The sequence below is a fragment of the Salvelinus alpinus genome, chromosome 18 (assembly GCF_045679555.1).
Source record: "Salvelinus alpinus chromosome 18, SLU_Salpinus.1, whole genome shotgun sequence".
Taxonomy (NCBI): Eukaryota; Metazoa; Chordata; class Actinopteri; order Salmoniformes; family Salmonidae; genus Salvelinus; species Salvelinus alpinus.
In genome coordinates this window covers 17,087,293-17,111,134 of record NC_092103.1, presented here as the reverse complement: position 1 = coordinate 17,111,134, position 23,842 = coordinate 17,087,293, and the positions used below count along the sequence as shown (strand labels likewise).

Genomic DNA, 23,842 nt, shown 5'->3' with positions numbered 1-23,842 from the left:
CAATCCAGGATTTTTCTTTATTTTTACTATTTTCAACATTGTAGAATAATAGTGAAGACATCAACTATGAAATAACACAAATGGAATCATGTAGTCACCAAAAAAGTGTTCAAATCAAAATATATTTTATATTTGAGATTCTTCAAATAGCCACCCTTTGCCTTGATGACAGCTTTGCACACTCTTGGCTTTCTCTCAACCAGCTTCATGAGGGATGCTTTTCCAACAGTCTTGAAGGAGTTCCCACATATGCTAAGCACTTGTTGGCTGCTTTTCCTTCACTCTGCAGTCCAACTCATCCCAAACCATCTCATTTGGGGTGAGGTCAGGTGGTTGTGGAGGCCAGGTCATCTGATGCAGTACTCCATCACTCTCCTTGGTCAAATAGCCCTTACACAGCCTGGAGGTGTGTTGGGTCGTTGTCCTGTTGAAAACAAACCAGATGGGATGGCGTATTGCTGCAGAATGTCACCAGAAAAGCACCATCACACCTCCTCCTCCTCCATGCTTCACGGTGGGAACCCCACATGCACAGATCATATGTTCAACTACTCTCCGTATCACAAAGACACGGCTGTTGGAACCAAAAATTCGCATCAGACCAAAGGATGGATTTCCAACGGTCTAATGTCAATTGCTCGTGTTTCTTGGCCCAAGCAAGTCTCTTCATATTGGTGTCCTTTAATAGTGGTTTCTTTGCAGCAATTTGACCATGAAGGCCTGATTCACGCTTCTGAAGAGTTGATATTTAGATGTCTTACTTGAACTCTGTGAAGCATTTATTTGGGCTGCAATCTGATGTGCAGTTAACTCTAATGAACTTGTCCTCTGCAACAGAGGTAACTGCGTCTTCCTTTCCTTTGGCGGTCCTCATGAGATCCAGTTTCATGTGATGTTTTTTGTGACTAAACTTGAAGAAACTTTTTTTCTTCAAGGACATTTTCTGGATTGACTGACCTATTCTCTTAAAGTAATGATGGACTGTCGTTTCTCTTTGCAAATTTGAGCTGTTCTTGCCATAATATGGACTTGGTCTTTTACCAAATACGGCTATCTTCTGTATATCCCGCTACCTTGTCACAACACAACTGATTGGCTCAAATGCATAAAGAAGGAAAGAATCTCCACAAATTAACTTTTAACAAGGCACACCTGTTAATTTTAAATGCATTTCAGGTAACTACCTCATGAAGCTGGTTGAGAGAATGCCAAGTGTGTGCAAAACTGCCAAAAAGGCAAAGGGTGGCCACTTTGCAGAATCACAATTATAAAATATATTTTGATTTGTTTAACACTTTTTTTGGTTACTACATTATTCCATATGTGTTATTTAATAGTTTTGATGTCTTCACTATTATTCTACAATGTAGAAAATAGTAAAAAATAAAGAAAAAACCTTGAATGTGTACAGTAGGTGTACAAACTTTTGACTGGTACTGTACATCACGTCAGAGAATCTGTAGGCATATATGATACATTTTTAAAACCTATTGAAACAAAGCCCTATTGTCTAAATATGTTTTTCACAAGATAAGATTTCATAAGATAGGATTGATTATTAGAATTGATATGCACACTCGGACTGCAATCTGAGAAAAAGAAAACGTGTGTGTGTGACAGTCTTAAGTGGTGTTAACACAGATCTGCCTAAAAGCAAATCAATAGATATTCACTGACACACTTTGGCTATCTTAGGTGACAACACACACACACTGCTGTTATGCCATACAATTACGGTCTACATTTGGGTCGAGTTTTAACATTGTTACACAGAGAACATGTTTTAAAATGTTACATTTGAAGGTCACTCTACTAAGGACATGGACTAATAACTCATTACTTAAATGTGTTTTATTCATAAAGCACTTTTCACAATCCCCAAAATGGAACATTTTGTTTTTAAGAATAAATTGTGATAGAATGAAAGCGTAACACAACGCGCTTCAGTAGTTGAACCAAAGGCTAACAAGCCAGATACCATACTGTAGGCAAAATGCATTAAAAAACAAACCAAAAGTAATTTTAACAGAGATATAAATAGTGGCTTAAGAGCATATTAGCATTGGAATGAGACACTCATGACTCATCCGTCTATTGATTTATTAATTCATAGGAACATATCAGCAGGAGGGCTGTGCTTCCTCCTGTCACTTCTCACTCTACATACAAGAGCAGATACTTATCCACTATTGTTCAGTGGGAAAAAGACATGCTCGCAACAGTCTTACTGCGGGGGATTCTGTTCCTGGCAGCTGACACACCGTGGTCTGTAGGAATTCCCATGCTGGGGCACATTGGGAAAATTGATATCAAACACATCATAGGACTTGAAGCACACATCCAGTGCTCAAAGCAGTGTGTACCTTGCTCCAATGCCGATCCATTAATGACCGTAAACACCTGTGAGCAGTCCCCAAGAGTCAACACAAATGGGTCTGGTCACCTCTGTCTGGTGCAGGTACTCAACCATGTTGGTCCCAACTTGTTAGAGAAATAATTTGATTTTAGAATTTGAGGACTTGTCAGGCACACTGACAATGCCATCACACACAATTTATTTGGTGTATTTTATAGCAATTTACATCAATCAACACCCAATCCCTGTTTGATGCCTACGTCTTCTATTAATTTTGGGCTGGGGCATATAGTTTCATTTACACAACACTAAACATGTTTCCAGCCAACCATTTTCATGCAGCTGAATTACCTGACGCATGAAAAGTCATGACCGGGCTGATAGAAAGATTAAATGCCTACAGACAATTAATTTGTTTGACGTAGTGGGATGTCTCTTTAACCCAGAGTAACCCAAATGTATTATGTGAGAAATGGCGTCGGAAACTCCTTTACGCACAAATATTGCTATAATAACCGTCATATTGACGTAACCCTGGACAAGCACACCTGATTCAACTTGTCAACAAATCATCATGGCCTGAGTGAGTTGAATTGAGGTGTGTTTGTCAAGGGCTAAAACGGAACTGTACTCGAGGACCAGGGTTGGCAAACACTGGGCTAGAACGCATGTGCCAGAGTGGGCACATTTGCTATATAATTAAACCGTTTGTGACACAACTATCAGTAGAGTTCAAAATGCAATGTAAAACCATTTAACTTGTTTTTTTTTATTAGGTACATGGGAATTTAACAGCAAAAGTTATTTTTATGTGCACTTCACGCACAGCCTTTTATCCTCAAAGTCAGTTTGCTGGAAACATCGCCGGTGGGAAAATGCGTATATTGTTTTATGCAGATTTTTTAAATATTTGCATTTAAATCTGTCGCAAATTGGATGGAAATCTACCCAATGTCTTTGAGTGTGCAGTAATGCGTAACAGATTCTGGAATGCTGTTCCTTTCATTCAAGGTTTACAAAAGGCCATCTAAGTTTCCCATCAATCTCCCTATGCGTATCTAATATTTAAACTAACAGGCTGAAAGTCAATGAAGGGTTTTCTGGTCTCATTGAAGCTGGGTCGGAATGTCTTCCTGCCTAATTTGTATACTGGTGTTGGGAGGACCACTGTCAGTCTTAAAGCGATGTCACCTTGTGTATCTGGAGAAAAGACTGTTTAGTGAATAACTTGATAGTTTCAGGCTAAAAATAAATGAGGTACCACCAGCAGGGTTATTTCAAACTATACCTGCACTGCCAAGATACGTTTTTAGGTCTGTTTCTCTCTGGGCTGGCAAAGCAAAGTTTTTTTTTTGGTCCTTGAAGACTGCAATTCAGTACCAGTCCATTTCCATGAACAGTCCGGGTTTGAAATGTAGTAGTCCCGAACAATCTGTTGTAAAGCAGACTAACTTTTTTTGTAATATTTTATTACCGCCCCATATGACTTCAAATTGCTTTATGTTGTAGCCAGACAAACAATTACTTTTCCATTGCAGTTGATCGTTAGTCTGGCTAACACCTAACTCTTGAAGTCCTCCTGACTTCAGGGTCTGGAATGGCTCTTTGATGTTGTCGGCACAATGCGTCGATAATGAAGTGGGCTGTGCTTTTCCTGGTTAGCTCTCCTCTGTCTCTCACTCAAACAGCCACACACAGCCCCTGAGTACTGCCCACTTCTATTACAATGGTTGGATTTTCAGATCCAAACAATGAGAGGTCTCAACCCCGAGGGAAAAATAAACACCTGAGAGAACTCAAACCCTGTTGCGAAATTTATTAGAACATATTGCATTAACAAACAGCCTCCTTTCCAGACCAGTGTGGTCACAGCTCTCCCTGCGCTGTGAGTCACGTGGGTTGTCAGCCAGGCTAGTTAATCACAGCAAACAGAATAAAAGTCAAGTCTGTTTTTGTAAAAGATGTAATGCACCATGGCCTGGAGTATCCAGCAGATGTGGATACTCTCTGACTATCTCAACTGTCTTGGCCCCATTCTGTCTGGTCCACTGAGCCCTCCGGATCATGGTCTCCTTCATGTACTCTGCAACCTGGTTTGCTGGCCAGATGTTGTTCAACCACTTGGTCGTCTGGGCTGCGCTCTCATATTTGACTATGTTGTGAGCACAAAGTATTCAATAAATAATAATATTCCTTTTAACAATCAGTTTTCATAATACACAAATCTTTCAACATATACCTGGCAAGACCCGGCTACTGCTCAAGCCTGGTGTGTCGCTTGGTGTGTCCACAGTCCTGTGTGTCCTGAGGACCTTCCCTTGTATATAAAAAAAGGTGGCTTTTACAGAATACTCACTGCGTGTAAGGCTTATGTTCTTTAACTTTAGGCTATAGTTGAGTCGCTAGCTAACATGCTACTGAACCGTGACACTAGCATATTGACATGCATGTTGGTATTAAAAGACTGCAACTTATTCACCTAAAAATGTGTTTAGGCAAATCATTAGTTATCTAGCTACCTAATCACATGAATTGTGCAAAAATATGATAGTTAACATTAACTATTTAAGTGCTAGCCAGCCAGTCAGTCAGTGGCGCTGGCCGATTTAAAACTGGTATCACAAAAATGTGTTTCACTCTATCCCATAAAACATGACATTGCTAACTAGGCACCATTTAGCTAATAAAATGTTAGAAAGTTTAATAATAAGTTACACTCACCGGACAACTTTGGCAGGTACCGTAGCTAGCTCGATGGATTGGTTTCTAATTTCCAACAGATGTTTCTAATCCCCTTGATTGGTCAGTAACGCTTACTGGTCTTGGAACTCATGTGTTTACCATAAATGCTGCTGGTAAACTGTTTGCCACTAGTGGAAATAAATGTTCCTACCACAGGTTTGCCACAGATGCAAATAGAATCTTGAGAGAAGTGTCTGCCAGAAAAAACTATTTCATTTGCAGCATATTTGCCACAAACTTGCTGGAAGTTTGCAGCAACAAATTCATTTTTGTAAGGGAGGGCCTTTTATGCCTTTAGAGAAGGCCTAAGGATTTATGAAACTATTTGTAGTTTTAAAATACAGATGTATTTTTAATTTCAATAGAATTTGAATATCATTGAAATAGTATTTTTCTTTTCAGTGATATTCTGATTTAATCGCTTCAGTTTGTGTTGGAATGGAAAGGGTTAACACTGAAGAGATAGGGTTAATACTGAAGGGATAAAGATTCAATCTGAATTTTCTTTGGTCTTTTGGGAGATAAATCCTAGCCAAGTCAGTAATTTGCTCTCAGAAGCTAGATAGAAGGCATCTGCCATTGAACTGTATTAGCAAAGATTTTTTTATAACTAAACCAAGATACAATGTCGTTTTCAATTTGGAACAAATGAATCATAGTGGACAGAACAAGCAAGGAGGTGGGAAGAGCCAAGCACGAGCTAGCGAGATCCTATTGGCGCGTTCTAGCAAGCATTTGCATATTTCCATTAGGAAACACCTGCTCTTCCATATTTGGTAGAAAGTTGAAACTCCAAGTGGATGCTTAACATTTATACATCCGGTGAAATATCTGTCTCATTGTTAGGTCTGTGGTATTAGGGCAGAATTTTGAAGTGACAGTGGAATCAACCAATAACATTTTGACTTGTAATAAGTGGGACAGTTTTTGCAGAAACGTATGGAAACAGGTTTCCCACGATCTCGCTAGCTAGCTTTTGTTGTAGGCCAGGGGTATTCACCTGGGGTCCGCGAACCCCTAGGTACTGCTGAGGATTTTTATGATCGCTAGCAACAACAGAATAAACAAATTACATTCCTACAGAAGAATAGAGGAGTGTCTTCTTTCTAATGATGACTATCAACTCCTAATATTGAGCAAATTACACTCATTGGAGCCAATTGTATTTACTGGAGTATCTGACATACAATAGGCTTTGAAAAAGCACCCTGCAAATAGGTTAGCAGTGTGGCAAGTGCTGCTGGTAAACTTTCTTGACTTGGACTTACATTTTTGCCAACACATGGTGAAAATGTGTTGGGAGTTACCTTTTGTAGCTAATAGACTGTGTTAAAGTTTACACTTCCTCTTCCAACTATAATGTGGGGGGGGTCAAAATAATGAAATTATCTACCAAATCAATTCATTTTAAAATGTTGAATACTTCTCCTTGCCATTGTCATTCACTTGATGAGACGAAGAGACGTGAATTTGTTTTGTTTTTGCTAACGCATGATGGGTGTCTCTGGGTCACCGGTTTGTCTAGGAGGGGTCCCATGGCAAGAAAAGGTTGAAGTCCCCTGTTCTAGGCTAGTGTGCAGCGACTGCAGCAGGTGTTATCGAAGAGGATGGTGCTAATAGCTTCGCCCCTTTTCAAGATTAACTTTGAACAGGAAGTTAAGTTTCATCGTCTGGTGCGTGGAAGTGTTTTTTTTTTTTTATTGCACTCGCTGTTAGCTATCTCTTTGAAAGTAACTTATGTGTGTGAAACATTGCTGCATTTAAACTTTAGCTCGCCAGTTACTTTGTGTGCTAAACGTGAGAATTTTTTGCCCTGGGAAGTATATTTGTACATTTTGGTTGGGAAATGCTTAGCCTAATGGCATGTGTTTTTGTATTCTTATGAATGGGACCTATTGGCTTATTATGTCAGAGTGAATGGGCTGCTTATCCTTTAGCATCATGCTGTGTGTGACTGCTGTCTCTATCGGCCCTATTTGTTTTACAAAAAGTGCGGTCTCCTACATGGAGTGCTCTGCATATTACAGTCGCTGTTAGGCATGGGCGGTATACTGTATACCGGGGTATTTGGAAATAGCCACAGGATGGTTTTTCAAAAAATACCGTTGAAAGTATTTCTTTGAAGTTTTTTTTAGAAAATTGAATATTTGTAGCTACTTAAATACCTGAAGTCAACTTGTGCAATACATTAGGCGATGAAGCAGATCGCGTTCTTCATTTCACCTGTCACATTATTTTACATTATGAAGCTTACCGTAGCTCGCCAGAACAGTTGCGCCAGTCATGTGTTTGTTTGTAAACGGCACAACGGGAGAAGGCGGGACCTGGGATGAGTAAGGAGTTGGCCTGCCTCAATTCTGAAATAACTTGAAATGGACATGGTCTACTTAACTTTACAACCAAAAACACATATCTAAGTTCAGCTTTCTGGTTGTTTATCAAAGTTATCTGACTAACTCCTTGATCCTGCTTTAGTAGTACACCCTCCTTGTGAATCCAGCTGTTTATTTGGTTTAACTTGGTTTAACGAGCCCCTAACCAACCATGCCGTTTTAAAAAATACGGATAAGTATAAGAAATATAAGTAAAGTTAAATAAAGAGCAGCAGTAAAATAAAGAACTATAGCGAGACTATATACAGGGGGGTACCGGTACAGAGTCAATGGGCACAGGTAATATGTAGGAGTTATTAAAGTGACTATGCATAGATAACATCAGAGTAGCAGCAGTGTAAAAGAGTGGGGGGGCAGGCAATGCAAATAGTCTGGGTAGCCATTTGATTAGGTGTTCAGGAGTCTTATGGCTTGGGGGTAGAAGCAGTTGCCATACCAGGCAGTGATGCAACCAGTTAGGATGCTCTCGATGGCGCAGCTGTAGAACCTTTTCAGGATCTGAGGACCTGATACTATTTTCATGTTCTTTTTCTTGATTTGGGCGTTTGGTACAACATGTTGGAAGGTTTTTTTTTCACCACTGAAGGCCGAGGAGCAATACCCACGGTTCGCCACTGTCTCCTCCTATATTTGTACATACTCTTAGTTTCTCCGCCTTAACACCAGCCAGAGAATTACTCCCCTATCAATTTCAGATGGGAGCAAAGCCGTTTTTTGCAGTACTTTTGTGATGTTACATTGTGAACTTGCGTCTAATATAGTACTAGGCATAGGAGGCACGTCCATAAGGTACATTGAATTAAATTGTCAAAATGAGAGAGCCTAGCCTACTCCTGTCAATACAGAAATCAATTAAATCATAAATAATGGGCTACTACACCAGAAAGCATAATATGGCCACAGAGGATCATTGGCTGCTGTCGGAAGGGTGTGCATATTCAGTCTTTTATCATTTTTGGGTCAGTGCCACTTGAAAAAAAGATTTCTGACAATTTCGTCCTCGGTTAGATGGATTTCATAGTGTATTTGTCTCCACTTCTTGTAGGCCTATTATATGCATAAGACAATGTTGTTTTTATTTGCAACTCAATATTGGGAAGTGGTCCTTAATGTTTAGTATACTCGGTGTAAGTTTTATCTTATTGGTCATTTTCATAGATATGTTTGGTATGTGCTCTAGCTACAGTATATGCATCAAACTCCAGTCCAGTTAGATGTAGATGATAAACTAGCTCAAAAGCTGACGGGAAAGAAAGTTACGCCAACAACCCTGTGCTCTGTCTGACACAGACTTCTTGGTCTGGGCAAATGGCCACAGAACCACACAGAATGATGGTGGTTAAACTGACCATTCTGTCTGTCATTCAGTCAGAGACAGCAGCACGGGGAGGGAAATTGTGCAGCACTGATTCCCCTCAGCGGGTTGGTTCTTAACAGCATAATGGCACACAGTGGATAGGGTTTGGCTGTCACACTGTCTGAGCTGCTTCAAACAACCAGGATCAGTGGGGATGAGGGGTAGATGAACAAGCAATGAATCCTTAAATGTTAGTTGGCTGTTGCGTAAGTGTGTATTTACTTATTGCCTCACAATAGAGTACATTTGTGGATTTCCATCTACATGCAGGTCCATAATTATTGGCACCCTCTAAGAATCTGTTCTATGTGCTCTATTTCTATGCTTCCCAGGTTTTAAGTTTCGTTTTTTGCGTCTTTTGCCTTCGGTTTTGTACACCAGCTTCAAACTGCAGAAAATACAATTTTTGGGATTTAATGACAAGATACTGTATTTCACAGCGGTTTAGATGGTACAATGATTATCTACACTATCCATTGCTTGTTTTGTCACAAACGGATATTTTTGCAACAAGGAAATGGCAATTCGATTTCTTTATTTTGCACCTTTAAACAAAATATATTTCTCTGATTAGTAATATTAGTAACAGCCCCAGACCATTATTCCTCCTCCACCAAACTTTACAGTTGGCACTATGCATCGGGCAGGTAGCGTTCTCCTGGCAGCCGCCAAACCCAGATTCGTCCGTCTGACTGCCATATGGTGAAGCTTGAGTCATCACTCCAGAGAACGTGTTTCCACTGTTCGAGTCCAATGGCGCTTGACATTGCGCATGGTGATCTTAGGCTTGTGTGCGGCTGCTCGGCCATGGAAACCCAGTTCATGAAGCTACGGACTAACAGTTCTAGTGCTGACGTTGCTTCCAGAAGCAGTTTGGAACTCTAGTGAGTGTTGCATCCGAGGACAGACGATTTTTACGAGTTAAGCGCTTCAGCCCTCAGCGGTCCCATTCTGTGAGCTTGTGTGGCCTACCACTTTGCGGCTGAGCCGTTGTTGCTCCTAGACGTTTCCCCTTCACAAGAACAGCACTTACAGTTGACCGGAGCAGCTCTAGCAGGGCAGGAATGTGAAGAACTGACTTGTTGGAAAGGTGGCGTCCTATGACGGTGCCACGTTGAACGTCACTGAGCTCTTCAGTAAGGCCATTCTACTGGCAATGTTTGTCTTTGGAGATTGCATGGCTGTGCTTGATTTTATACACCCGTCAGCAACGGGTGTGGCTGAAATAGCTGAATCCACTAATCTGAAGGGATGTCCACATACTTTTGTGTATATAGTGTATCTCTACTGCAGCTGGTGTGTGCACAAAAAATACCGTGACTCAGAGGAGAGAATTGAGCCGTCAACTAATTACCAGGCTGTCTTCTGATCATGTCCTAATTATAGAGTTTATAGCAGCTGTACGGTGTCCGATCATTTCCCTGCTCCTTCCTTCTCCGTGACTGAAGAGAGGGGGTAAGTGGCTAACTCACTGATGTACAGAGCATTGGTTTGACTCACAATGACCCCCAATATCAATGTGGGGTTTTTATCACAATTCCACGCTCCACCATAATCTATCTCTCTGGCGTTGCAGAGATGAATGCCCTCTACTCCCACTCTCCCATGCCTGAGTGTCTGTATTTTGTCTGTGTGTGTTTTGTATGATTCTGCCGGCAGTGTAAATAGGAGTGCATTGGCATGAGCTAGCTAAATTGTTATGTGCGTTGTTTGCAAAACATATAGAAACTGACTGCTCAAATAACTCATCCAGTCATCCATTGCAATTTTACTTATCTTGGCTATAGCACCACTTATTGATTTTTGTATTTTATTTTTATGATATCACCAGACATTATATAGCGGCCATTATATAGCAGCAGGAATTTGGTGTTTTTCTCTCTTTCTGGTCTGTTGGACTGAAAAATGTGTATACTGGCAAGGTCTCAAAATGAAGGTGCAATTATAAATGTGTTTATTGATTCTCTGAGGGGTTTGTGTACTGTATGCCAATGACTGAAATGTAAAGGATGAAATGGCTTGTACGCATGCATAAGGGAAGGTTCATGTTGTAAGGAAACAAGCATTGCAAAATAAAAAAAATCATTGTGTATATAATATTTAGAAAAACAAAGTTGTACTATTTCTCTCATGTCTCTGTCTTCTCTGCTTTGCCAGTCATGGACAAGGCTCTGTGAGCAGATCAGTCTCTTCTACATCATCAGGATGTTGTGTGGTCACACAAAGAACTGAGGCCCAGGGTGCTGGTTGGCCCCTCAGGACAAAGACCAGGAAGCCAGGCCCCCAGACAGTCCTCAGGGATGTTCTCTAGGGGCCTCGAGAGGGGCCTCAGTGGACCAGATGAATCCAGCGGTGTAGAGGCACCTCAGAGTCCACACAAGTGGTCCAAGAGGAGGGAGCTGGGGGGTAAGAAGAGCACTCAGAGCCCCAAGGTGGGCCGGAGCCTGCGGAGGAAGTTCCAGAAGTTCCTACAGGGCCCGGCAGGGCCGGGGGAGCCCTCCATCCACCAGCCCCAGGATCTGCTCCCCCCTGTGGAGCAGGACATATTTATATGCGGCCTGAAGAGAGACCCCTCCAGTAGGGAGTTCACCGGACTCCACTCCTCCTTGCCCAATGGCCGAAGTCACACAGGGACTCTAAACCCACCTGTGGCTGGGGATATGGTGCTGAACAGAGAGGGCTTCATCAACGCCACCGGTACTGTAAGTACCAACGGCCCCACCGCTAGCCTACCCACCTCTCCCTCTGGAGAGAACAGCAGCGCTGAATATCAGGATGGGAACGGGGTTGTGGAGGACACACACAGGCCTTCTCCTAGTGAAGAGGATGAGGGAGAGAAATGCTCCAGTGACATTGTTGAACACATCTTGAAAGAGCTGAGAGGTATCAACAAAATTCAGGAGGAGATCGCAGACCTGCGGCAGTACCTGACCTCTGTGAGAGGCTCAGTGGACGAGGTCTCCTGCTGTGTGGATGCAGTGCTGAATGAGATAGGGGAGCTCTACTCCTCTGGAGCCTCAGCACCAGGACCCCAGACCCCTCAGAGGCTTAGTGTCAGACGTGGCAGCCTGGGCAGTCAGAATGTCACAGCCTTCCACAGGAGGGCCACCACTCCTTTACTGGAGTGCCGGCAAGGGTCTTGGGACAAAGACCCAGTGATGATGGTGCCACCCCAGGGGTCACCTAAAACATGGAGAGAAAGGTTAGCTCCTTGCCAACCCGAACAAGCCGACCAGGAAAATTCCGACCACAGCTCAGACGTGCCCTCTTCACGACCAGGGCCCAGTCAAGCCAGCCTCAACTACCTGGAGCAAGGGTATGCCCATGACTGCCCCAGCACCAGCTCCCTGTCGTCAGGCCACAGCTCCAACACTCTGGACCGGGACGCCAGGTACCGCTCAGTTAAGGCCAGGCTATGGCAGAGTGGCTGGGCCTCGGCAGGCATGCAACACAGTGTGAGCGGAGATGGGGGGTGGAGCGAGGAGAACGGCTGGAGCGAAGAAGACATCTACTCCTGTCAGAACAGTGGGGAGGAGGTGGAGGACCATGGTGCAGGGCCAGGTGGCTGGGACAGGTACACCACAGGAGAGACCAGCAGCACCACAGGCCAGTCCTCCCACAGCAGCTCAGAGCATCTGTCCCTGCTGTTCGGTATCCACAAGAACTCCCCCTCCAACTCATCCAGTGTGGTGGACTGGCGGCACCCCAGGCAGCAGGGCAGCAATGGACACCTAGTGTGTGACTGTTCAGCCAACTGCCCATACTCTCGGAGCTCCGGCTACCACACAGTGGACGCCTATGCTGATGTGGGGAGCTGTGGGCCGTCCAGGAGCATGAGTCGCTCCACTGTGCTGCTCACAGACTGTGATGATGGCTACCTGGAGCTGCACTCCCCCTGTGACCGCTATACGTCCTGCGTTGACACCCTGGATGTGGGATCCGTTGAGAGCCTGGACAGGGAGTGGACTGAACAGTCTGTCCCAAGAGACGATGCAGGGGAGTGGGGGTCGGGGGACCTGCCTAGCCCTGAGCCTGAGAACACCCAGCTCCTCAATGTGGGATTTGATGTGAAAAGCATTGGGAAGGCTGTGCTCACCTTTAGGTCTGCTCTGAAAGGGGCTCTGAGGAAGCTGGAGGGTTCGAGCCCGGAGCCTGGCAACGATGACAGTGAGTCAGAAGCAGCTCCCTCTCCTGTTAGACCCTGCTCCCCTGAACCCCCGGAGGGAGAGATCACTATGCCAACTGATCACATTCGCTCTGCGTCTCCACTGGAAGAATATAGCGAGGCCTCAATCTATGTGGACTGCAGCCCAGCCCAAGAGAACCTGCCTTGCTCCCTACAAGCATCCCCAAATGAAAGAACTCACTCCCCCTGCACCCCTACCGAGTATCACTCCATGGAGCATTTAGAGAGCCAAGGAGAGTATCAGACTGATGGAGAACTGTCCAACCCAGAGCTGACACCAGACCACAGTTCTCCAGGAAGGGCTGGGGAGAGTTCAGCAGATTTTAACATCAGCCCAGAGGGGATAGGGTTAAGTCCAACAGGGTTAAGTCCAATAGGAGAAGACCACGATGGAGCTGATCAGGATGAGTTTATAGAACAGGATGTTGTTAGCCCTAAGAAGGAACGCCTTGCTAATCTGCAGCGCATCCTGAAAGAAAAAAGACAGAGATGTAAACTTTCCAAAACTTCCCAAGGATCCCAGTCCACGTTCTCTGAGGAGGAGTTCAATCCAGGTAGATCTCCTTTCGTGTGCTACATTATTTGCAAGTACAGCAAAAAAAACAAGTAATCTAACACTCATATTCCCTGTGTACCTAAACTCTGACTACTTTAGATGGAAATTACACATTTAGCCCATGATTTATAATTATTAATGTAGCAGTATAAGATATGATTGATCCTGACACCTTGGATAAAAAATTGTCACTATTGATTGCTAGTGTAGTTGACCTGGTTATTTATGATCTTCTTAGCTATTTATATCCATGAACCCTAATGTTGTCTTTTTTGATGGATGTTCTACCTTCCAGATGGCTGCAGAGAAGATGACCAGGTTACTCATGAATTTCAAATGAGCTCCCTTTTCAGTTATGTTTTGTTGTTTTCATTTACACAGATATATTTTGAGTTTTTGTGCGACTGTTGCTTTGCCGTTGGGTGTTTTTATATCGTATGCACGGAGCCAAGCATGGTCCCTTTTTTTTGTTTGTCATACCTTGAACTGAGGTGTTTAACTCTTTGCTTGTGATTTATTTTTGAGGTTTGCTCCTAATGAATACATTTTCAAATGGATATAGAATTATGTTTTGATCGAATTAAAAGCACCTATTATTTCTGTAAACCTGACTAGAGTAAAATAATGATGTTCTTGGCAGGATCAGACCAATAGAAAACACTGTGGTGAAGTTGTGTTTGAGAAGCCATATTCTCGGCACCGTCTTCAGTGTTTACATACAACAGCCGATCCTGCCTGGTTCCCTCAGAACTGTTTCAAACGCTGTCAGAACCTCCTAGTACTGGGAGAGGAGAGCCCCAGAGGGGTCCAGCTACCGAACTGTAGGCCCATTCATCTGAGTGGAAGAGGATCTCTGGCACTGATGAAACACTTCACCTCGGAGGAAGAGAGATTAAACATGTTTAGTTATTGTAAAACTCCAAAATAATTATCCAATGTACTCCCCCCCCCCCCCCCCCAATGTTCTCCCTGTTGTACTCTGAACTGCGCAACAAAAACAAGTTGTGCCTTGCTTTATCTGCGTCTGTACATTGTAGTGATGTGGGACAGCAAACTGCTCATTGTGTTCCTCATCTCCTTCCCACATCTGATTTGACATGCAACCCCCCCTCTTGCTATTGAGAAACACATATATACGTATACCGGTCAAAAGTTTTAGAACACCTACTCATTCAAGGGTTTTTCTTTATTTTTACTATTTTCTACATTGTAGAATTATAGTGAAGACATAAACTATGAAATAACACAAATGGAATCATGTAGTAACCAAAAAAAGTGTTAAACATATCAAAATATATTTACTATTTGAGATTCTTTAAAGTAGCCACACTCTTGGCACTCCCTCAACCAGCTTCACGTGCTTTTCCAACAGTCTTGAAGGTGTTCTCACATACGCTGAGCACTTGTTGGCTGCTTTTCCTTCACTCTGCGGTCCAACTCATCCCAAACTGTCTCAATTGGGTTGAGGTCGGGTGATTGTGGAGGCCATGTCATCTGATGCAGCACTCCATCACTTTCCTTCTTGGTCAAATAGCCCTTACACAACCTAGAGGTGTGTTGGGTCATTGTCCCGTTGAAAAACAAATGATAGTCCCAATAAGCACAAATCAGATGGGATGGCGTATCGCTGCAGAATGCTGTGGTAGCCATGCTGGTTAAGTGTGCCTTGAATTCTAAATAAATCACTGACAGTGTCACCAGCAAAGCACCTCCTCCTTCATGCTTCACGGTGGGAACCACACATGCAGAGATTATCCGTTCACTTACTCTGCGTCTCACAAAGACACGTCAGTTGGAACCAAAAATCTCAAATTTGGAATCCTCAGACCAAAGGACAGTTTTCCACCGGTCTAATGTCCATTGCCCGTGTTTCTTGGCCAAGCAAGTCGCTTCTTATTATTGGTGCCCTTTAGTAGTGGTTTCTTTGCAGTAATTCAACCATAAAGCCCAGATTCACGCACTCTCCTCTGAACAGTTGATGTTGAGATGTCTGTTACTTGAACTCTGAAGCATTTATTTGGGCAGCAACCTGAGGTGCAGTTAACTCTAATGAATTTATCCTCTGCAGCAGAGGTAACTCTGTCTTCCTTTCCTGTGGCGGTCCTCATGAGATCCAGTTTCATCATAGCGCTTGATGGTTTTTGCTACTGCACTTGAAGAAACTTTCAAAGTTCTTAATTTTCCGGTTTGACTGACCTTCATGTCTTAAAGTAATGATGTACTGTCATTTCTCTCTGCATATTTGAGCTTTTCTTGTGTATACAACCACTACCTTGTCACAACATAACTAATTTGCTCTAACGCATTAAGAAGGAAATTCCACAAATGAACTTTTAACAAGGCACACCTGTTAATTGAAATGCATTCCAGGTGACTACCTCATGATGCTGGTTGAGAGAATGCCAAGAGTGTGCAAAGCTGTCATCAATGCAAAAGGTGGCAACTTTGATGGATCTCAAATATAAAATATATTTTGATATGTTTAACACTTTTTTTTTTTTGGTTACTACATGATTCCATATGTGTTATTTCATAGTTTTCATGTCTTCACTATTATTCTACAATGTAGAGAATAGTAAAAATAAAGAAAAACCCTTGAATGACTAGGTGTGTCAACTTTTGACTGGTACTGTATATATAAACAATGATCATTTTGGTTGTTGAATTTGATCTATTTTAGGCTTTTCAGTTTGGCAACAATCATTGGATGCCATGTATGGATCAAATGTAATCCTCTCCTTGTCTCGAGACATTACTGTTGTTCTGAAAGCGTTTTGTTCTGCATGTACCATCCAAGAGGTAAAACTCAACCTGCTCTGTGTCTTTCCATTCTCTCTAACCTCTGTGTACCCTTTTAACATATAAGATTAAGCATATTACTGTGATCTAATTACTGAATCTGAAAAACGAATGTGTGTTAAATCCTGCAGGGACGAGATGATGGACCCAACTCCAGACAAGCTTGGATCAAACCAGGGTAAATCATGATGACGCCCAAATCCTTTCTGTCAATGTTGATTTATATTTCGCATGCCTTTTTAATGTGCTGGAAAAGCTGATGCATGTGTTTCTGTGTATTCTGTACAAGTGTATCATTCTGTTCCGTGTCCACAGCGGTGGAAGTGGTTTGTTTGGGATTGACAGCATGCCAGACCTTCGTAAGAGGAAGCCTATACCTCTGGTCAGCGACGTGGTAAGTGTTGCTTCCCATCCGTCTCAATGCTTCAAATCACACTTTCTGTCCTGTCTGTCAGTACATGTTTTTCTATCCTGTAATACCAGAACAAGAGAAGCATCTTGATAATTAAGGATTCAATTGATAATTTCAGCATTTGCTTGAAAAATGGGATATCATCATAAGGAATCACAGAGCTATCACCCATTGAGGCACATTTGAAACCATTGTTACATTCTCTCTAATTATTCCCCACAACTCTCTTGAATGCAATCACTCTCCTTGGTCAGGCTATGGTAAGTGGAAAAAACACAATTGCTCCTTTCCTTTTGTAGTCAGAAAAAAAAATGATTATACTGTATATCAAGTAGGACAAGAGATTGTACACCCCATGTAGCTATTCTGCAAATAATGTGCAACAGGGGTTTCATGCTGCACCTTAGTAACCAAATGTCACCGTGCAACTGCACTGTAGTGTTCCTACTTGATATAATCATTTAAAACAATATTCCCTTCCCCGTATTCTACCTCTCCCCTTAATTCATTCATATGATAGATTGATTTGTTCTGTTGGGTTTTATTCTCCACCCTTACATGCTCAGCCATGTACAGACCATCACTACCGGGGTTTTAACTGAATCCTCCATTGGTAACACACACACAAACCTGTGTCTTGACTGGTCAGTGATGGTTTAGTTCCTCCCATATTGTCACCTTACATGACCTGTGTTGTAACAATCCTTACATTAGTTCCTTCCTTCACCCGGTCTGGTGTTAAAACTCTGGGCCTTGTACTACTCACTTGGGTAGTACACTCACTGGGTAAAGGTTCACAGAACACTTACAATACTCCACCAATCTTTGTGATCACTGTTTGGGTTTAGTTATGTTAACATGGCAACTAACAAGATTTTCCCCTGTCGTCCACAGTCACTGGTCCAGGCCAGAAAGGCTGGAATCACCTCTTCCATGGCCGCGCGCTCCTCCGTCAAAGATGAGGAGCTGGTGAGTACATCATGGGATGCATATTACTCTACTGAAGTAATCAAGACTCTGTTCAAAACTCACCAGAGAGGACCAATATCATAGGAAAAAGTAATATCTCAGTATCCTCTCTCCTCCCCCTCTGTAGAAGAACCACGTTTATAAGAAGACTCTACAGGCTCTGATCTACCCCATCTCCTGCACCACGCCCCATAACTTTGAGGTGTGGACGGCAACCACGCCCACCTACTGCTACGAGTGCGAGGGGCTGCTGTGGGGCATCGCCCGCCAGGGCATGAGGTGCTCCGAGTGCGGGGTTAAGTGTCACGAGAAGTGCCAGGAACTGCTGAATGCTGACTGCCTGCAGCGTAAGTACTGCACAGCTGAAGCTAGACAGAGGAAGTATGTTTAGGATCCTTTTGCGACAGCACAGCCGTATTGCTAAATTGAGCTATCTGATGCATTCAAAAGCCAGTTCAAAAGCCAGTCACACGATTGACAGTGTATGAGACATGGATATGTATTTTGCAATAGATTTGTGTTTTATCAGTTCTCTGATTGGCTGGGTTGACACATTTCCAGACTTTGTCTACCGAGTTGGTGGCTCGAACTTTCCTGTTGAATTACTCCTACCTCCTCACCATCCCAGAATACAGCTGTCAGTGATATGTAAAGTACAGTGGAATTATATGGTGTGCTCCGTTGGTTATGATTGATGTTGCACTAAAGACATAATTTTACATCCAACTGCTTTCAGTCATTCTGATGACTCGGATGGTCAAATAAATAGCTTTTAACAACTGGGTAGATATATTCAAATATTTACATCACAACCTTCACATTATGGTGCCAAAAAGAGACTCCTATTCCATGTACTGTAATTGGGTGGTTTCTGATGTTCTAGGTGCTGCGGAGAAGAGCTCCAAGCATGGGGCTGAGGATCGTACCCAGAACATCATCATGGCCATGAAGGACCGCATGAAGATCAGGGAGAGGAACAAGCCGGAAATCTTTGACGTGATCCGGGATGTCTTTGTCGTCAGCAAGGCGATCCACGCTCAGCAGATGAAGACCATCAAACAGAGTGTACTGGACGGAACCTCCAAGTGGTCGGCCAAGATCACCATCACAGGTACACCGACACAGGGAGTAATGGTATTGCACCAGTGGTCACGTTCTATGAACTGTTCTATTGTATTTTAACTAGTCTTCTCTCCCCATCTGACTTTGTCCATGTCTCTTTATTGATTTCGAATGACTCTGTGTCATTCTCTCTGTCCACCTGTGGTATGATGTTTCCCTGTCTCACTGTTCATATGTCTGTCTGCAGTGCTGTGTGCCCAGGGACTGCAGGCCAAAGACAAGACGGGTTCCAGCGACCCCTATGTCACGGTCCAGGTGGGCAAGACCAAGAAGAGGACCAAAACCATCTACGGCAACCTCAACCCTGTCTGGGAGGAGAAGTTCCACTTGTGAGTCTGACTTGGCCCTGCACATGTAGTCAGTAGTATTATCCTGCGAGAGCGCGTGTTCCTCTAATGTGTAAGCAGGCCAAGACTTCAAGCCTCAGGCAGTCTAGGTTTCCTCACCCAAAGGAAGTATGTGGTCATGTTTAACCCACTTCCAAAATATCACATGCCATCCGGAGCCGTTTGACAATGGGAGACACTCATTTATTCAGGGTAGTGGTGCACACACGTGTAATTAACTCTTCCCCTTATATTACATCAGGCCACACCTAGTTATTCTACCTTAGAATGAGCTGCAATATTAGCATCCACGCAATGTAATTACCATGGATATCTGTTCTTGGTATGAAATCTTCACATTGACACTACCTTACTCATTTTTTTCCCCCAGCGAGTGTCATAATTCGTCGGACCGCATCAAGGTGCGTGTGTGGGACGAGGACGATGACATCAAGTCCCGGGTGAAGCAGCGTCTGAAGAGAGAGTCCGACGACTTCCTGGGTCAGAGCATCATCGAGGTCCGCACGCTCAGTGGAGAGATGGACGTCTGGTATAACCTGGGTACGTCCTCGCTATCCTGCAGTATAATGTCGACTATGTGAGACGAAGGTGGCTGCCTGTGTTCGAGACCCATCGTTATTATGTTAAGTTGAATGTACAGATAAGTCAAAGGGATCAGAATGGTAAGAATGACCGTGTCAAAGGGGGACATTCCACTGCATCGCAGCCCTGAGAAATAGTAGTGGGTTCACACAGGGCCTGTTTTGGAGTTGTTGATTCTATGTTAATCTAATGTTCATGTGTTCTCTGGAGTGAAGCTATGAAACTGTCCATACCAGGCCAACTCTGAGCCATTGGAAAGTGTCCAGTGTACAGGGCCCTCTCCCTTTCACAGCCTCTCAGTCCTCAGATGCCCCTGTGCTCCCTCATTGTGTCCAAGAGTATCTATTTTTAGTGTGTGTACGCGGGTCTCAACGTAGAAGTGCTTTTATTCAGCCGCCGCTTTGAGGGAATATTCCCTTCTGATCTGAAGGGGTTGGTGTGAGAATCAAACTGTTTCAGATGATCAAAAGGGTGAAGGTTGTATGTTTTGTTCATGCTTCTTTTATCCTGGAATCCTCCGTTTTCCAGATATGTACTGCTCAAATCCCTGTCACTCATACATCTACTCTTCTAAGTTATGCCAAAGGCATATTCTGTTAGCTTCCTCATTGCATCCGCCAATCCCCTCCTTTTCCTTTTTGAATTATACTCTATCATTATTTTACTCTATAGGAGGGCTGAAATCAACCCTTTCAACTAACAGATTGTTAGTTGCTACACAGTGCTTTGTCTTAATGGACTGTCTGTCCCAGGGTTAGTTAATGATGGGTAGAAAGTCTAAGAAAAAAAACATTGAATCAAAATGTATTTGTTACATACACAGTTTACAGCAGGCATAAAATGTGCAGTGAAATCCTTGTGCTGTCTCCCGCAACACCCAAGACCTCTTACTGTAACACAGTGGGTTAGTTAGCACCCTAGTCTATCTGCATCTCATATGTCACCAGCTCTGTTCTACATCTTAGCCCTCTTCTGTAGTCCAGTCTGTGTTGTGCTTGTACCTCATTACCCACGTCTCCCTTGGCCAGCAATACCATTTTTCTTGCCCAATTGCACAGGCGAGTAGTGGCCCTAAGGCTCCTACTTGCCCTGGATGAAAACATTGGCTGTCACCACCATGGTCTTTGCTTTCCCCTGGGCTAACTCTCACTTGTGCTTCCTCTACTGCCCCTTTATGTCTTCCTTTGTCCACATGGCTTCTTTCTTTCTCTGTTTTCTATCTTTTACACTGTCCCTTTTGAAATGGGCTGGTTAGGGACTCAGGAGGGTGGGGTGTTAAACAAGCGCTTCAATGTTCTTCTAGCTTTAAACACTTTCCAAAAGTGAATTGTTTTATCGCCCTTGGCTTTCCTTTTTCTTCCTCCTCTTAATGATAGTCAACCTTTTTAGGGATGCCTCACTGTCTGTCATGGACTTCCTATCCCTGCAGATGAGACACACCATGAGTTACTGATGTGGTGTGTTTGTTTGCGTGCATGGGTATGTGATTAACTGTGCCATTCTGAAGCTGCAGGCCTCTTTCTTTGCCTGTTTAATCATGACTTTTTGAAAACGACTCCACCATGATACTGAAAAGGCCTTCAAAGGAACAGCACTTCTTGAATGTTAAAGTGGTTGCGCAGTGTGTTAGCCCTATGACAAGGGGAAACGTCTGTACACTTTCCTTACACTGTGAAATATACATTTAGCTGATGTTACTCATTGACTGTGTTCGATACAATACTAAAAGAGATGTGAAATCATAAGCAAAGCCACTCTCTCTCTTTCACCTCCTTCATCCTCTTAGGGGAGATCTCCTCCTTGATTAATATGTAGCACACTCCAGTCGTATCGCGACCGCTTAGACGACACGTACGAATTGACCTGATGTGGCTGTCAGGGGAAATAGCCGGGGGTGAGCTGCCGAACACGCCACTTCCAGAATAAGACCAGCTGAAGTGTCCTCAGCCGGAAGAACAAGGACAAATCCATACAACCCTGAGCCCTTGTTCTCAGTACAAACTGTAGTAATGCTAGTAGTATAGCACCCACTGAATGGCCTTGTAGCGGCGCCACTGTAGACCCATTGATAGTAATAGTCTGTAATTGCCATTTGATTAGCAGACCTGGTTAGTGTGACAGATCTAGATTATAGTAATTGACTCACTGACTTGTGTGTGTGTGTCTATTGTTACAGAGAAGAGGACCGACAAGTCAGCCGTGTCCGGCGCTATCCGTCTCCACATAAGTGTGGAGATCAAGGGAGAGGAGAAAGTGGCTCCCTATCACGTCCAGTACACCTGTCTACACGAGGTACACCACTCAGTACATCTCTCTGTTCGTAAGATTACTGCAGACACCATCAGTGAAACTAGTCCTAAACCAGCTCTGAAATACAGCTACTTGTGGGTCTCTGTATCACACGGACATTGTGGCTGTCTGCCTTCCAGAACCTCTTCCACCACTCAACGGACGTTCTGGGCCAGGGGGTGGTGAGGATCCCAGATGCCAAAGGAGATGATGCCTGGAAGGTGTACTTTGACGAGGTGGCCCAGGAGATAGTGGACGAGTTTGCCATGCGATACGGGATCGAGTCAATCTACCAGGCAATGACGTGAGTCAGAGGAGCCTGACGACATACTCTAACTTTCTCTCGCTCTGTTCAATCTTTCTCTTGTTCGCTCTCTTGTTCCCTCTTTTGTTTGCTCTCTCTTTCTCTTGTTCTCTCGTTCTGTTTCTTCTCTTTCTCTCGTTCTGTTCTCTTGTTCCCTCTTCTCTCGTTCTCTTTCTTCTCCCTCTTGTTCTCTCACTCTCTCGTCTCTTATCTGTTATTTATCTTATCTCTCTCTTGTGCTCTCTCTGTCTCACTCTCTGTCCTTCTCCCCCTCTCCTCCCCCTTTTCTCTAATATGAAATAGCCATTTGGTGCTGTTGTCATTTCCTGGTGGCCCCAAATGAAGGAAAGTCAATTATAAATGGTCTGAGAATGGCTCTGTCTCCATGAGGTGCCATTTTCCGTACAGATGCCTGTTAACCGGCTCCATCATTTACACAAAGCACACTCGGGTGGCCATCCCTCAGACGGAATGGGGCAGGGGCCTGATGAGAGAAATGAGACAGCCGTTCCACGTAGTGAGGGATCATTGGGTGAAAACCTGACCCCAGAGAGAGTGCTAGCTAGCTAAACATAGGCCTGCTCTTGTGCAGTGTGTTGTAAATCCTATTACGTCCCTGAAATCCACTGCTACTGTATATTATTTTGCCCCATAATGAAAGATGTCTGTGTGCTATAAATTGGGTATAATTACATAAACATGTTCTTAGAATTTCGACCTGAACATTACATTGCGATAATTATGGTATGTGAACAAGAGACATAATGCAACTTGAAAATAGTAGAATCAACCAACATTGCGCTGCTGTCTCTGAGCCCTCCCTGACAGTGCCCTCTCCTGGTGTGTTTAGGCACTTCGCCTGCCTGTCCTCTAAGTACATGTGTCCTGGCGTTCCGGCGGTGATGAGCACCCTGCTGGCCAACATCAATGCCTTCTACGCCCACACCACCGCCTCCACCAACGTCTCCGCCTCTGACCGCTTCGCCGCCTCCAACTTCGGGGTTCGTATGGCCCCATACCCATTTCTCTCCCAACCCTAATAACATCATCTACCTTGTAATTGTCATATACCACAGGTTGTTTTTCTCTGGATGATTTTCACCTTAATTCTCTCTTCCCTCCAACAGAAAGAGCGCTTTGTCAAGCTCTTGGATCAACTCCACAACTCCTTGCGCATTGACCTCTCCACATATAGGGTAAGTTGAGAAGTTTTAACATTGACCTCTAAATATGCACCTTCCCCTTTTATCTCTGTTTTTCTCATGGAATGGTCCCCAATTATTCTCCCTCAGAACAACTTCCCTGCCAGTAGTAAGGATCGTCTCCAGGACCTGAAGTCCACTGTGGACCTACTGACCAGCATCACCTTCTTCAGGATGAAGGTATAGGCCAAGGGCTAGGCTACAAAGCTTCTCTGTGAAGAAACCT

General features: G+C 43.7%; 1 protein-coding gene and 1 long non-coding RNA gene across 5 annotated transcripts in view; one reads left to right on the top strand and one right to left on the bottom strand.

The window, feature by feature from the left end:
* Positions 1-23,842, top strand: part of unc13bb (unc-13 homolog Bb (C. elegans)) — a 117,383-nt gene that overhangs the window by 72,036 nt on the left and 21,505 nt on the right. For 2 of the 4 annotated variants that reach the window (XM_071350468.1, XM_071350469.1), the window contains exons 2-15: positions 11,006-13,588; positions 13,886-13,908; positions 16,521-16,567; positions 16,705-16,783; positions 17,696-17,770; positions 17,898-18,117; positions 18,654-18,881; positions 19,080-19,221; positions 19,610-19,779; positions 21,998-22,113; positions 22,251-22,414; positions 23,265-23,415; positions 23,542-23,610; positions 23,707-23,796. In XM_071350468.1, the coding sequence (XP_071206569.1) occupies positions 11,149-13,588; positions 13,886-13,908; positions 16,521-16,567; positions 16,705-16,783; positions 17,696-17,770; positions 17,898-18,117; positions 18,654-18,881; positions 19,080-19,221; positions 19,610-19,779; positions 21,998-22,113; positions 22,251-22,414; positions 23,265-23,415; positions 23,542-23,610; positions 23,707-23,796 (4,014 nt within the window). In that variant the 5' untranslated portion in view covers positions 11,006-11,148. The remainder of the gene's footprint in view (positions 1-11,005; positions 13,589-13,885; positions 13,909-16,520; positions 16,568-16,704; positions 16,784-17,695; positions 17,771-17,897; positions 18,118-18,653; positions 18,882-19,079; positions 19,222-19,609; positions 19,780-21,997; positions 22,114-22,250; positions 22,415-23,264; positions 23,416-23,541; positions 23,611-23,706; positions 23,797-23,842) is intronic. The other 2 variants (XM_071350471.1, XM_071350470.1) reach the window with 1 other exon arrangement.
* LOC139543924 (uncharacterized) lies at positions 4,158-5,306 on the bottom strand. Its single transcript, XR_011668772.1, has 3 exons — positions 5,078-5,306; positions 4,596-4,673; positions 4,158-4,508 (listed from the first exon to the last, which is right to left on the bottom strand). It is a non-coding gene; the product is annotated as an uncharacterized lncRNA (long non-coding RNA).